At 45.9% G+C, this 15,487-nt stretch overlaps 1 protein-coding gene across 2 annotated transcripts; it reads right to left on the bottom strand.

The window, feature by feature from the left end:
- Positions 1-135: 135 nt before the first annotated feature.
- septin5a (septin 5a) lies at positions 136-15,164 on the bottom strand. Of its 2 annotated transcripts, XM_037482947.2 has the most exons (12): positions 15,015-15,164; positions 14,839-14,852; positions 4,656-4,746; positions 4,461-4,547; positions 4,114-4,237; positions 3,886-4,020; positions 3,163-3,280; positions 2,969-3,070; positions 2,784-2,880; positions 2,562-2,697; positions 2,358-2,460; positions 136-1,211 (listed from the first exon to the last, which is right to left on the bottom strand). In XM_037482947.2, the coding sequence occupies exons 1-12, from the start codon at positions 15,058-15,060 to the stop codon at positions 1,149-1,151; spliced, it is 1,116 nt and encodes a 371-aa protein (XP_037338844.2). In that variant the 5' UTR covers positions 15,061-15,164; the 3' UTR covers positions 136-1,148. The 2 variants fall into 2 exon arrangements, with proteins under 2 accessions (XP_037338844.2, XP_037338842.2); XM_037482945.2 differs by lacking the exons at positions 14,839-14,852; positions 15,015-15,164 and adding an exon at positions 6,062-6,422.
- Between the last annotated feature and the right edge of the window lie 323 nt (positions 15,165-15,487).

Here is a 15,487-nt window from a genome sequence, read left to right as displayed (position 1 = left end):
TGGCAGCAGGAGATAAACTCAGAAGATGATGTCCTTCCTGCAGCGGCTGGAGCTGTCACTCACACTCTGACAGGAAGTGACTGGACCTCGATATGACTTAAAGGCTTAAAGAGTCAGAGAGAAACCAAGCAGGGGGACGGGAACACAACAGTTTTATTTGTCTCACTTTTATAAACGGGGCACAGGCTGAGCTCACAGCCCTCAGGAGCAAATATGTACGGTTCCTCAGGATCAAGACACCACACGCGCGCACACACACACACACACACACACACACACACACACACACACACACATGCTTAACACTCCTTTACTGGCACAATGCAGAGACTCCCTTCCAATGAGAGAGAAGCAGAAGCAGAGACACAGTATTTGCTCCTCCTTTGTACCGTACTGGAGAAACAACCAGAGGTCGTAATGCATTATAATGCATTTGAAAAGAGGGTGGGGCATCAGCTATAAAGCAGTAAAAAATAGGCCCACAGCATGGACCCTCGCATTATGTCAAAAGCTCTCCTTTCACAGTTAGATACTGGTAATAATTGCATTTTCAGGTCAGCGAACACACGGATATAAAAAAAAAATGGTGGAAGAGAATATTTTGACTTCACATGAAATTATTTGTGAGGGTCCGAGAGTGAATTGATAAGAGCAAAGGTTGGCTTAAAAAATAAACAAAGAGTAAAGTCACTGTTTCATGGACGGATTACCTGGAGGAAACACACACTCACACACTTAGCAACACATGATAAGAGTCAATATCCATCAAGTCTTAACACCACCAACTACCTAAATCTCTTTACAAAACAACATCATGCCGTGACAAAATATCCCCCAAAAGTTGAGCATTGCGTTTATAAATTAGATACACTTAATAGTAGTTTAAATTACGTGTTTATATTATATATGTTAAGACTGTTAAACCACATCAAGGGTTCAAAGTGGGCAAACTGGATTAAAAAGTTGCAGAGACCAGAAAAAAAACACAAAAAAAGAACGGTTCTGACCAACGACCGTCCAGCAGACAAACTATACAAAGCACCGAGCTGAGGAGAACGTGGAGGCAGCACGTGACCCTCGCGCTGTGGCTGTCACTCAGGGGACAAACAGCAGGTGGCGCTGCAGACCAGCTCTGCTGCTCCGGAGGATCACTGGTCTTTGTCGTGCATCTGCTGCTGCATCTTATTCAGCATCTCCTGCATCCTCTTCAGCTGCAGACAGAGAGGACGTTCCCTCAGACTTGTGACAACGCGCCCATTAAAGATCATCAGACTGACTTTAGAAGGTAGGAATCGATGCTGTGGATATGCATGTGTGCAGGGAAAACACATCGTATATGCAGATGGCCAATCATCCTGAGAAACTAAATACATGACTTCATTCAGGATGTTTAGTTGGACATGAGAAACGCACGGGATTGACGTTAAATGTGTTGAATAGAAATGCGTAAAGACATACATGCGGGATGTAAAGGGTCGGATGTGATGACGATATATTTTTGATTTGAGCCTATTTATAACATCAATTTACACATAAATATATTTTTGGTTTTGTGCCCAAATGCGAGGTCCTTAAATCTGAGTATTTCTATGCAAAAAAGTCAACTTTTAGATGAGTATGTTTTGTGTGTTTTGTATCTGTGTCAATGTCATATTCCATGTCATCCTTACTGGCAGTGTTTGATACTGAAACTCTTTCATCTCATGCACACTCAGGTCCAGTCTCTCTATCAATAAAGCCCCGTGTGACCTTTATTTATATCCAGCCCAAGCAGCCAAAGTCACACGTCGGGCCACAGAGGTCCACCATGCAACATCCTCTACAGTGGATGTGCCGACTGCTGAGCTCCCCCCCGCCCCTAAACAACAAGGCTCTCCTCCACGAATGACGGTCATCCAGGATTCATCGAACCGTAACTACTTCCATAACCTCCAGTTTTTGTTTATATTTATGCTTCAATTATTTTTCCTTTTAATCAGGTAAAGTCATCATAATTTGCTATCATTGTTTGCTAGTGTTTCCAATAAAAATGGCCGGATACATTTTTATACTTTAGATATTTAGATGCCTTGTCAGAAAGGTTAAGAAATATGAGTTACCCCACTTAATTGAAAATCAGTTAATTAAAGTAATATTGAATAGTTTGTTCACCAGCTTCTGGTCTAGTCAAGTTTAACAAACGTAAGACATTAAGTTCATCCCTCAGCCTTTCAGTACCACAACGTGTGTTACTAGTTGGACCATTAAATAACTTTAAATCAAGGTGAAATGTAAACTGTTGCTCGGTGCAGTCAGCAGCCGGATGGCGACATCGTACAACACCTTCACCTCCAAAGGGTGAAGGACACATAACGTACCTCTTCGTCCTTCATCTTGATAAGTTTCTCGGTCTCAACATCTGGAGTGGACAGCGGTAGGATGGGGACGGGACTGTCCATGCGGTTGTCCTGAGCCAGTTTGCTAAGAAGGAGGAGGAGGAGAGGTGAAGCAGACATTTCTGCACTGAGATCTGAAAAGAGCAGATGCTTCCTAACGAGTGTTTGTGTCACGTATTCACACACCTGGTCATCTCCTGGATGCACTGCGCTCTGTAGTTCTCGTAGTGGACGTCGCAGGTCACGTCTTTGAGGTCGTGCATGTGTGAGCGAATCAGCATGTTCCTCAATTTGACAAAGTCACAGTGCGACTGGTTCTCCACTGAGGAAAAGTATACGTAGAAACGAATGAATGACCCCGACGTGTGCGACGACGTTCAAACTGCAGCCACGGCGCCGCAGACATACCTTCCACGATCCCCCAGGGGTACAGTCTCCCTCTCACCCTCTGCCCCCGAGCCTCCACCACAGTGTTACTGCCGATCACAGCAAACGGGGTGCACTCCTGCACACAAGAGACACAAAGGGTGGCTTTGTGGTGTTGTTGTTGTTGTTGTTGTTTGACTCGGATCCGTTGAGTGCGTCGGACTCACCTTGAGCTCTTTGTCGAGCTGTTTGAACTCTTCATCCTCGTCCGAGTCACATTCAGGGAACTGGTACACTTTGATGCCGAACTTGTCTATTTCCTCTCGTATCTGAGGGTGAATCAGGTGAAAGGTTACAGAGACCGGCCTGCATGCGGTGAACTATGAAGCCTTCACCGTGGCGCTGCACTTCGGGGACTCACTCGGTCTTTGAGCTTTTTGATCTCGTTGGGCGTGAGGCAGTCGGCTTTTGCGATCAGCGGGATTATGTTCACCTTTTCGTGCAGCGCCTTCATGAACTCCACGTCCACGGGACGCAGTCTGTGCAGGAGGGAAACCCAGAGTGAAAAAGGAAGTGAAGACAGGGAGAAGTCCTCCAAAACATGAATGGACGACTCTATGAATGAATTAGAAAGATGCAAAAAGTGTTTCCTGCTCTGATCGCTGCCATGATCGAGTGAGGTGACATCACTGAGTAGGGTGTGGCCAGAAAAGCATCATCAACCTTGGAAGTTTGAGTCCTGCTCTTGAGTTCCCTAATTAAACTAAAAACAGATACGGTGTCCGCAATGTTATGTAAATAATGTCACAATATCTAAAGAAGACCACTACAGTGGGAAATGTGTTGAATTATAACACATCATACAGAGCCTTGTAAAAGTACTCCATCCCAAGGGGAAATTATTTTAAATTGCATGTATGAACACATTAAATAAAATCTGGGTCTACCATTTACCATCAGAAAGAGTACTGCACCACAACCAACCCGCCACAAGGGGGCAGAATATTAACCGAGTGATTCCATGTTATCATCTTTACATTCATTTGTTTTTTTCCCATGTCCACTTTTCTTAATTTGAAATACAAAAAGAGAAACCCCCCCCCCTCCCCCGTCCCCTTGTGTGTGTGTGTGTGTGTGTTATTACCCGTGCCCAAATGGAGGGATGAAGTACAGGCAGCAGTGGACTCGGTTGTCCTGGATGTTTTTTCTGTTCAGTCCGCTCTCATCCCTGAAGTACTGCTCAAACTGCTGATCTATGTAGTCTGTGATAGGCTTCCAGCTAGGACACACACACACACACACACGTCACATCAGCAGCTCCTCCGGGCGCCGTGTTTTCAAAGGAGCAGGTGGTGCACGTCGCCCCGCTCACCATTCGTTGTTGTTGACGGCGTCTCCGAAGCCCGGAGTGTCCACGATGGTCAGCTTGAGCTTGACCCCTTTCTCCTCGATGTCTACAGTGTGTTTGATGATCTCTACGGTCTGGTGGATGCGCTCTGCACAGCATCCACATACAAGGGGAGACCACAAGGCTTTAAGCTACACGGACAGCAGGCCACTTATTAGTCAGCTCAATGTGCCTCATCAGCCCGCTTTAACGGCGCAGCAGAACATTGTCTGCAGCACTAAATGGGTCCTGCCAGTTAGATAAGAACATTTACATAGATGGCTAAATTTAAGGAGACATGCTGAGTGATTAATAACAGTGTAAAGACTCACCCTCGGCATTCAGTAACTTCCTGTCTTTGTAGAGGTCTGTGAGGAACAGGCTGTTGACCAGAGTGGACTTGCCCATACCGGACTCTCCTGCACAGACAAAGACCAGGTCAGAATGTACAAGCTGTGATGCTGGCTTATCAGGATCATTACAGCAGGTGGACCAGTCCTGTCACATGTCTTTGGATAAAAACTCACCTGCCACCATCAGCGTGAAGTCGAAGCCTTTCTTCACTGACTTTCTGTGGACCTGGTTGGGTAGAGTTGCAAAACCCACATATTGCTTCTCCTGGGACAGAAAAGGAAACGACACCAAGAAGAAGACAGCATTAAAGTCGAAGTGCTTGTCAATAAAAAGAATGGTAGTTTCTATTATGAAAGATCTAAAGAAGTAAAAAAGACGTGTAGCTTTTCTTTATGTCGTAATGAATTGAATGTCTTTAGGCCGTGTATAGAATAAGACATTTGAGGATAACATAATGCATTACTTGCACACACATTATGGATAATATAATGCATTACTTGCAATACAATCCACATTAATATAATATGCATTGTTCTGAAATGGACTGGTCTTTTTACTTTGGGAACTTTAAGTATATGCTCTTTAAGAAGTCAAAACCTCCCACTGAGTGTTCCCACTTGTGGTCCCATGTGCACTTCAGACTGGCTACTTACACCACTGCAAAAGATGTCGCAAACTACCACATTGGAGGCTATTTGGGATTCTTTTTGCTTCAGAGTTATTAGTTCTTCAGCCGTCCATTTAACATCAGAAGGCAGCCCTGTACAAAATAACCCTGGGTGCTCTGGAGGGTTTCCAATGTCAATTCAAAACGTTTCGGGCGACGTGTGGTGCAATAAAAATAAAAAAAAACGACCACAACAGACAGGCGGGGTTCTATGACATAAAAAAATCTACAACTGTGCGGAAAAAAAAAAACCACGCGTGCAGCATTCCTCTCAGTGAGCAGCTCGGAGTAAACCACGACTCAGACTTTCCACAGAAACGCACAAAGAGAGCCAGGGGACACCGGGGTGGACACCAGGGGACACCAGGGGACACCAGGGGACGTTATCCTAAGCTGCATCTGGCACAGCGTCACGTCTCCACCCGACAGCGCGCCGATACGAACACCAGCAGAGACAGAAGCTGCATTCAGGAGACCTGAAAAGCTTTCTGTGCCTCTGCAAAACGCGCCAGACAAACAGTCAGAGTCCTTATAAGCTGTCATAACTCGTCACGGCCCCTTCCGACAACCCCCTCGGGTGAGGATAGCCTTTGCTGAAACACGCACAAACACACACACACTCGCACACACACACTAACAAAAGCGCAGGCAGTGCCATCAGTGCATGGCAGAAAACACTTGTGACGCAGCCAGAGAAGCGAGAAAGAGGAAAATCTGTAGAAATAAGACAAATGGTCTCCGCTGGGACTCCGTCTTTGGCGTTTTCTCACACCTCCACAAAGAGGCAAAGCTGCCAAGAGATGGGTTCACAGGTGGTGGGTAATCCTGAACCCCGCCTTGGGTTGTGTCTCCATTCTTTTTTTCAACTATTTCCATCCTCAGAAATACAACTTTCTTTTTGTTTTTTTGTACCTTCTGCCTGGCTGTTCTCACTCGTGGGCACAGCAGCCGTTCCACCAGTTTTTCCTGCAGCATGATGGCATCCATCCCAAACTGCTCCGGCACTGACGGACAAAAATAGCCCCGGGTCTCAGAAGATTGAAAAACGGCCCGGCAGGGAAAAAGAAAAAAAAGGCAGCGAAGCCTTGAGACCTCGATAAACTCGTTTCTTGCTCCGTGTCTGCTCCCCCAAAACGTGTCTCTTTACACACCTCGTTCCTTTTTGTGCGCTATGAATATGCGCCCTCCTACTTTCCCTTCATTTGCATTTCTCTCTTTCCTCTGCCCCGCAGCGGTCCCCTGTTCAGACAGGTATGGAGGAATTCTCACAGAGAGAGAGAGAGAGAGAGAGAGAGAGGCAGTTTGAGGGAGGAAACAAGGGAGGGATGGAAGAAGCAAGCGTCTAAAAGAAACTCATTCATTCAGTCCGTATTCCCTCCTCCCCAGCGCAAACAAAATAAAACCCTACATGCTGAGAGAAATCGACTGTGACGAAATGCAAGAAGAGAAAGAACACACGAGGACGGTTTGGATGCAAGAAAATAACTTGCATGAACTTGACAGTGACAAAAGCTGCAGAACAAACAACAGATGACGCTGTGAGCACAGGCCCATGGAGTGTTTATCAAGATAAGGTCATTAACCTGTGTGTGTGTGTGTGTGTGTGGCTCATACATGATGTTGGCCGCAGAGCTTAAATGCTTAAATACAAGACCTTTTTTCTCTCTCTCTCTCTCTTGTTTTCTTTCCCCTTAAAGTGGGCACACCCGGCGATGCCACGTGCAGGATGTGACGGTCCCACTGTCCGCCACCAGAGGGCGCCAGAGGAAGCAACTCTGATAAAGCGTTCATGGCAAAGAAACAATGGTGGTGCTGATGTGAACGTCAGCAGAGAGGCGAGATGAAGAGTTCAACTCTTTGTAGACATAAACGAGTGTGATGGTGTGTTTCGGGTGTGGGGGGGTCAATCTGAATAGAAGAAAAGAACAGATGTCATGGAATACACTTACAATAGCTCCCCCGGCTAAACCACCCCCCCACTTTCAGTCGTTCCCAGTGGCCAGCTGTCCCTTCCACTTATACCCCACCAGAGAGAAGAAGTAGATATAATCTCCAGTCTTTGTTCCACAGAACATCAATGTTTAATTAAACATCTCCTGCTACTAAGTGAAGCCAACACAAATGACCCAAATGACACAACAACATTATATATATAATGTTGAAGAAACAACATTATATATATAATGTTGTGGCTCGCTCTCAGATAAACACACACACGTGGCTCCAGTTCAGAGGTATGGGCCCAGAGGGGATAAGGGACTATTTAAGACACAGATGTGGCAGATAGAAATGAGTGGTGACAGGTGTAACCTAATGGAGGGAACATTTTCTTGTCTCTTTTCTATCGTGTTTTATTTTCTAAAAGTACCTGATTAACCAGATTCATTTATGCCGATTTTTAGATATTTTGAGATAACGTCAACCATAAGGTCAAAAAAGATAACACTACCAGATCCGCAATCATCCAATTATCCTTGTTAGATATAGTCTAATAAATAAACGCACCAAGCGATTCCCGTATATTTCCTCTCCTTCTTGTATGGACCCATTTACATTTGACTTCATCATCTCCTCCCTCTTGTGAAATGGAAAAACAAGAAACAAAATGCTCATCAGTCAAACAGCTGGATCCAGTCCTTACTCAGGAAAAGACAAACTCGTTATTGCTGCTTTAGTGACTCAGTTGTCAAAGCTCCTTCTCTGGGTTCTTCCAGCTGATCTAACACAGGGTTAATAGCGTGACGCGTGTACGGCAGGTGCAGAGTGTCGTTAGGGACAAATCGTTAGGACTAATGACAGGAAGCAAGGCAGCAAGGCAGCAAGGCGGCAGGCAGCGAGGGAGCAACTTGCTCTGTGGCTTTCACATGACTGGACATCTCTTCATTTTGTGGTTTGGTCACTTTTTGGTGCATATTTTCAGACATTTCATAGCATAGCATCTATTCTCTCTCTGTCTTTTCTCTAAAGTGGATTGTTTGGGTCTCATCAACTGGTTTCATTTTCAATTGGAATTTTCAATTATGCGACAAATAGAATCCTTAAAAGCCTCACAGTGTAAGCCCACAAAGCAGAACGAATTGGACAATTCATTATTATTTACAGATTTTCACTTTCCCGGTGGATCAACTTTCTGTCCATTAACTTAATAAATAATTGTCTGGATGCATCTGCAATGTTTTGAAAAGTGACTTTTTAAATGAAGAATGCTATTTGTGCAGAATCACTTGTTTATCTTTCAAACAAACCTCTGCACAAAGTGTCCCTCATTTGGACAGCGTTTGAAAAAGATGTTTTTTTTGCTCTTTAGAACAAGAAAAGACTTCTTCGCTGTCAGAGGACTGTCTCAGTGTCTCAGTGTCTCAGTGTATGAGTCCCGATGCCTCAGTGCGTCCCTCTGTGCGTCTCTGCCTGCCAACATGCTGGACGGCCTCGATCCCACAGGCAGAGATCCGGACATCAGCCACTCAGCTTCCTCCTCGCTCAAACAGAGACTCTGAAAAGGCCCCAGCAGTCAACTACACTGCCAGCACCCCCCACCCCCCAAATATAAAACCTAATCCAAACTAATCGGGTCCAAAAGTGCACTTTTAAGAGCTAGCTGCAGACTTCTCACTCTCATGAAAAGATGTTATGTCTCAATACAGTTCAAACTGGAGGATCACTTCAGCTTTAGCCACTTGATGACAGGATAATTAAGTAAGTCAGTAACCATGGTGACGTGTCCTTTTTGGTCGGGGCCAATGTGCAAAGTGTCACTGCTGCAAAGCAGCGGTTTTGGAAACCGCATCAATTTAAAACCTTTTTCACATCATGACATGTGCCAGCGATCCCAATATAGACTATTCTGTTTGAGGTTTTTCTTGAAGGGTAACTCCGAAAAGCAGCAAAGTTGCATTGTTGGTAATGTAGGCGGCAGGGTTTGAAAAGGGAGGGATGTCTTTTTTTTTTTTCTTTAGCAATTTACTAGTGGTCCAAAAAGTAAAACACTGCAAAAAACGTTGTTTATCGAGAGTACTTTTCACACTGGCCTTTAACTGGTCCAATGTGTTGCCGGCAGTGAAGAGCGGTGACCTTTACTGGGGACTGCATCTCCCAGGCGTCCAGCTGACACTGTCACACCACCAACCCTGGTGGCTTCGGCCTAAATTCGTGGGGGGGTTTTTCCCCACCAGCAAGTGATGCGAGTAAGAGGGAGCGATAAGGGGAGATAGAAGAGGGGTGCGGGGCACCCGGGACGGAAGGAGAGGGGTACAAAACCTCTCATGGCTTCGCATCTCCTTGGAGATTGAACATGCTAATCCAACAGCATGTAATTGCTGAGACAACAATGTAAGCGGGAAGGGAGCCCAGGCTCTGCCCAGTTTCAGCATCTTCCTCAATGACAATGAACACTTGTGGGAGCACGGCTGCAATCTGGAGTGGGTTTGTAAACATGTTTCCCTGAGCATTTTGCACAAGGATCCAGTAGGTTGGACGTCGGGTAAAAGAAGAAATGGACACTGCCTACGGGATAAGCCAAACTAAGATGTATTGATACCACTAACAAGTATCCCCTGTGTGTTTATCTATTATTTATCCGTGAACCTCAGACTCACCAAACATGAATCAATATGAAGATGGAAATTAGTCCCCAACAAAGGCACAATTTATTCCCAGTTGAGCAACGTGTGCTAAAAACCAATGTTTTAGGAAATAAAACTACAGTTTGGGGATCTGCTCTGTCTTCTTTGTGCTAACAAAGTCCTCCACGTTGTATAAACGTTGAGCGTAGATGAGAAGTTCCATTAAAACTGAGCGAACTCAACATGCTTTTGAGGGCCATGTGATACGGTAGCTGGGTGTGCATTAGAAATTGCATGAGGTTGCGTAACAACCTTACCTCGTGCTTTAATGGGAAATAAATCCAACTGTTTCTAGTCCAAAATGAACTGCGTGATTGATTAAAGTATAATTCTGATTTTGTGCAGTTAATTAGAGAGAAAATCATAAGAATTCTCTCCATTCCTTTCATTGGCTTACTGCTCAGACTCCTGATCCCCATTTCCAAAGAATTTGTAATCCCAAACTTCATGGCCGACAAAATAGTTGAAAAGATTTTTTCAAAAGGAAAATCTCTATCTGGGTCAACCGGGTACTTTCTAAAAGCTTCCTGGAAGGCAGAGGGGTGAAATGAGCTGTGCACACTGCAGCTTTATGAACAGAAATAAATAGATACAGAGGTGAGCTGCTTTGGTACAGTACACAACACACACACACACACACACACTCCACCGCATGCAGGTTTGCTTCAGAAACAAATGAAAGAACGTGTTTGTGAAGACATCTCCTCAAGCACCACAGCAAGGCCAAAAAATAAAAGACACACCAAGGAAAACCTGTAGGCAGGAGCTCACACGAGTAAAGAACTCTAGGATTTCTTTCGTGTATGAACACGCTCTGTACTGCGTTGTAACCCACTCAATGTAGCTTTACATTTTATGCATGATCTAAAAACGTAACGTTAAGACTTCTAGGATCAGCTACTCTGGTTCAACTCTTACAACTGATCCACACACACACACACACACACACACACACACACACACACACACACACACACACACAGTGATGTATAAGGCTATGCCTGCTCTGCAGCTGGTCCACACTGGGAGCTGGTGAGGGTCCCATCTGTGGCAGCGAGTGAGGAGGGGTCCTTTGACGGTCAATGTCAAAATATCCCCAATGAGAGAGAGAGAAAGCAGGAGGAACAAGGATAATAAGATAGATCTCTCCACCGTTACACTTTGTAAACACACCTTCACTCCGTCAGCGTGCGGCTACAGCAGAAGAATAATCACAGCAGAGCATTGTGGGAAGATCAGAAGGTGTCATTCGCTCACCATCTGATAAAATGGATGTAAAAAAGAAGGACTGTTGCCGGGCAACGTGATATCACAGCCAAGGGAGTGGCGGGAGTGTTTGGGGGGATGTGAGGTGAGAGAGGACGGGGAAACAGCAGGAGGACCAACGGGAAGGGGTGTGCTGGGAAAATATTGAGTTTGAATTGATTACCATTTATGATTCCTTCATCGGCTTTGATCCCAGCCTTCACTGATAAATTTTACTTTGTTTTTTAGTCCTCCCCCTCCTCCGCACCTTGGCTTATCCAGAACATCGCAGGTCAGATGCAGTATGTGGGAGTTAAGAGCGGTTGAAAGCCGAGTGGCCGAACTGCATTCGTCTAAAAAAAGACCATAAGTGAATCACTGCGCATTGAGGAGTGGATTTATGACAGATTGGTTGTAGTTTGAGGTTGTAATCTCAACCAGGCGAAGCCTGAGGAGATTATGTGTGTCCATTGTGCCTATCTGCTCGTCTGTCCACAGCGACCCTTGAATACCACTCGACAACCACGGCCTACATTTACAGGGCTTTGATGACCCGGTACTCAAGGCATACCCGGGGTTATATATATATATATACATATATACACAGTATATCATGCATAGAGTGGGACTGACTCCTCAGTAATCTGGGTTGGACTGTAGGGGACAGAAGGGACCAACAGTCAGTCTCTGTTGGCAGGAAGCATTTAACGGTCAAAATGAGGCGTCACACTGTGACCTCTGGTTTAGGTGCAGCGGGTCGCAGTATTACCCAAGCGTCTCCCAACAAGACGTGCGAGGTGGTGTAGTCAAACATTAGACCGGGGGAAGTGGCACCCCCATCTGGCAGAGATCTACGCTGTACTCAACAAGCACATCACTCGGCGACGATCACTAATCCAGGTTTTTTTTACGCAATCCACTCATACACTTGTGTGTGTGTGTGTGTGTGTGCGTGCGTGCGTGCGTGATGCGTTGGTGGTGACACCATGTGATCACGATCATATCAGCTATTGGCTTTGCTCCAACTGGGAATATTTGGGGGAAGGTAAATCTTTCTGAACCCAAAGTCAGCTTCTACCTGTCCGTAGCGAGGACACGGGGCAAAAAGGACGATTGTGAAGATGGGAGAAACACAAGTGTCGCGGTGTGGGTTTGTTTGTTTTATTTTGTAGTTTTGCACTTAGACATTTTTTGGATTTTGGATAATAAAGTAGTTGTGTTGTTTAAATCTGCGTCTGAGTCCCCCCCCCCGTCTCCGGTCCTAGACTGTCCTTGTGACAACATGTGCAGGAGTTTGGGAACAAACTGTAAAAAGTGTTTGTCATTTATAAGCAGTAAAAGAACACTTCCTTTAAGAATCAACCCAAAACACAACATCCCACTAGGATACACATTCATTCGAATACTTTACCTCTAGTCCACTACGTTCATGTTACGCGATTGCGATGTAGTTGGCCATTTCCTCATGATAATATACTGTACATCTCTGTGTGGGCCTGGTCCCCCAAAGGATTAAGTCGGACTTTGCAATTTCAGTGTCCCGAGTTCAAGTCTTTGTTGCATGTTCTTTCTCTTCATTTACAGTCATTTCTCGAGTGCTTGAAATCTACTTGAAGCTTGAAAAATTCAATGAGAAAATGTTCTAAAAAGGTTTGATTCTGCATGATGACTACCTTCTTGTTTAATACTCAAAATTTTACGGATATATATTTTTTTTACAAACAGCAGGTAAATTATTGAATACGTCGCCATTTCCTCAGTAAATATATTTCTAGATGCTATAGACATTGGGAATTTTTACCAGATGTCGTTAACAAAGTAATTCATACATCTAAAGAAATCCAAACAAATAAGTGCAGAAACTAAGTTATGTGTAATAAAAGGGAACGACAAAGGGAAAAAGTATTGAACACATGAAGAAAGGGAGGTGCAAAAATAAAAAGACACGAGCCAAGATCAAGGACTCCTGCCCCTTGTCCTGCAAATGAATATCAGCTGGTTCAGTCCCAACTAATGGCCCATAAAGAGGTCTCTCATTACCGAGGTGTCCCACCATCTCATGATGCTGCCTCAACACCGTCGCAACCTTATTGTTGCAAACCACATCACGGTGGCAGAAATATTACAGAAATATTTTAAAGCGTCTGCATGTTCCAGTGAGCACTTTTGGGGCCTTAATCGGGAAGTAGAAAAAAACATCTTTACACCATAAACCGGCCACAACAAGGTGCTCCTCGCGAGATTTCTGACAGAGGAGTGAAAATAATTATGGGAAGAGCTGAGGGCCACTCGTGAGCTTCAGAAAGACCTGGAATTGGCACAATTGTTTCAAAGAAAACAATAAGAAATGAACTCCACCGTCATGGCCTGTGTGCACGCTCACCACGGGAGACTCCACAAGAAAAAGCATGTCGAGGCTGGACCAGCAGACCAACAGTGCAGGTGGAGGTGGGCGGTTTTTCTGCAAACCAGCGACTTCATACAAGGGAAAACGTACTGATCTCTGCGACCATCTACCAGGATGATGAAGATGGCACGAGGGTGGACATCTCAACAAGACAATGATCCCAAAAACACAGCCGAGGAATCTCTCCATTGGTTTCAGAGAAAGAATAAAACCGCTATAGCCGAGTCAAATCACCTGACCCGAATCCAAATGGAAAGAACTATGAACACAGTTCATAGAAGACGACCAGGACTGTTTTCCTTGTGTCATTTCATGTCATTACATGTAGCCTAATGTTGTTTGGATATTTATATGTACATGTGGTGACAATGTCAAGTCAATAGCACCTTTAGAAAAATAAATAGTGACGTGTTCAATACCAGTGGTGTCATTCAATGCTTCTCTTATGTTTAGTCTGCTTTTATGGAGCAGACCGAGGAGCACAAATCTGGACTGTATGACCTCCATGGGACTCCAGGAGGTCTGTTTCAGTTCTGTCGTGTTAAACTCTCGCGCAGTACCGTATTGAAATATAAAATATGTGTTCATGTGTTGCAGCATTGTGTAGATGTGACAACGCCCCTTGATGCCTTTTTTAGCAAGCTGTCAGCTTGACTAAACAGAAGATCACCTATTGCTGCTTCACCGAGGGACACTATTTTTAGTCCATCGGGTCATTTGAATCACCCATTCACACTCAGCATGAGCAAATGCTGTCATCAGCCACTACAGGCAAAGAGGAAGAGGGGGAGCAAGAGGGGGGGGGGGTGGAGGAGGAGGAGGAAGGCCCGGGGGGGGGGGGGGGGTCATCAGAGATGCGAGCTCCCATTGCCTGCTCGCGTGGCGGCTGTGTTCCCGAGCTGAACAATGGCCGGTGAGGGCTTCCCTGCCTGTGAATGTGATCGGGAGTCGTGATAATTAGGCCGGACGTAAGACCGATCATCCGCGATGATTCCAAGGGAGGAGGAGGAGGAGGAGGAGGAGGAGGAGGAGGAGGAGGAGAGGAGGAGAGGAGAAGAGGGAGGGATGCTGCCTTTTGGGTACCGCGTTGGCTCTGCGCCTTGACGCCGGCCTGCTCCACATACGAGTCTAAAAATGAAAACACCCCTCGCCCCCACTCCACCGGCTGCCACTCCGCTGATCCCATATCAGCCTGTGAGGGCATCCGAGCCTCCATGCCCTCACAGCATCACGCGCTGAGAACACTGGCAGGAAAACGCGCGATCCGACACGCAAATACTGCTGATGCTGCGCCGTGCAAACCGAGGCCGTGCAGCGCCAGGCTGTTCCGTGACAACGCACCTCACAGGAGGGGGGGGGGGGGGAAGCATTCTCATCAGCACTCCAATAGATACATGATAAAGGATGTGGCTCACCTCCATGCCATCCTCTATTGGCCGTCACGGGATGGAGGCGCAGGTGCAGGGATGCGGCGCGACGCCCGGGGGAGACAGAAAGACGAAGCAGTCAGCCAGCGCGTCCACGCTCAATAAAACACACTGCTGTTCAATATTCACACACTGTTTAAATGAAAGACGGAACGCACGCTCACCTGTTTTAACCGGGATGCGGCTTTTGTACCGGATGTTGGCCGTCATGTTGACCGCTCTCCTCCACTCGATGTCAAGCGAAGCGACTGCTCTCAGAAAGCGGGGCCCTCGCCTTCAAAAGCCCGGACGGACAGCAGGAGGGCGGTCCGAGGAGATGACACACGCAAGTCCCTCCTTCCCCATCACCCACCACGCGGCCTCAGCCAATCGGCGGCGCAGCGTTTCCCCACGAGCGGAGCCACAGGGAGACCGACATGCGCTCACCCTGCCCGGTCTGCACGTCGCTGCTCTCCGCGGTGTGGTCGCACAGGAAGTTTAGTTGCAAGAATAAATATTTGAGAATGCGCATCTTGAATAAGAGATATTCATTTCAATCGGATATTTTGTGTTTCTGTTTGACTTTATAACATCCCCCCCCCAAAAAAATAGCCACACGTCCTTAAATCGTTTCTTTTAAACATACAATATCTTGAAT

Source organism: Pungitius pungitius, chromosome 5 (assembly GCF_949316345.1).
Source record: "Pungitius pungitius chromosome 5, fPunPun2.1, whole genome shotgun sequence".
NCBI classification, from domain to species: domain Eukaryota; kingdom Metazoa; phylum Chordata; class Actinopteri; order Perciformes; family Gasterosteidae; genus Pungitius; species Pungitius pungitius.
The sequence above is the reverse complement of the archived record's forward strand: the minus strand, read 5'-3'. Positions and strand labels throughout refer to the sequence as shown.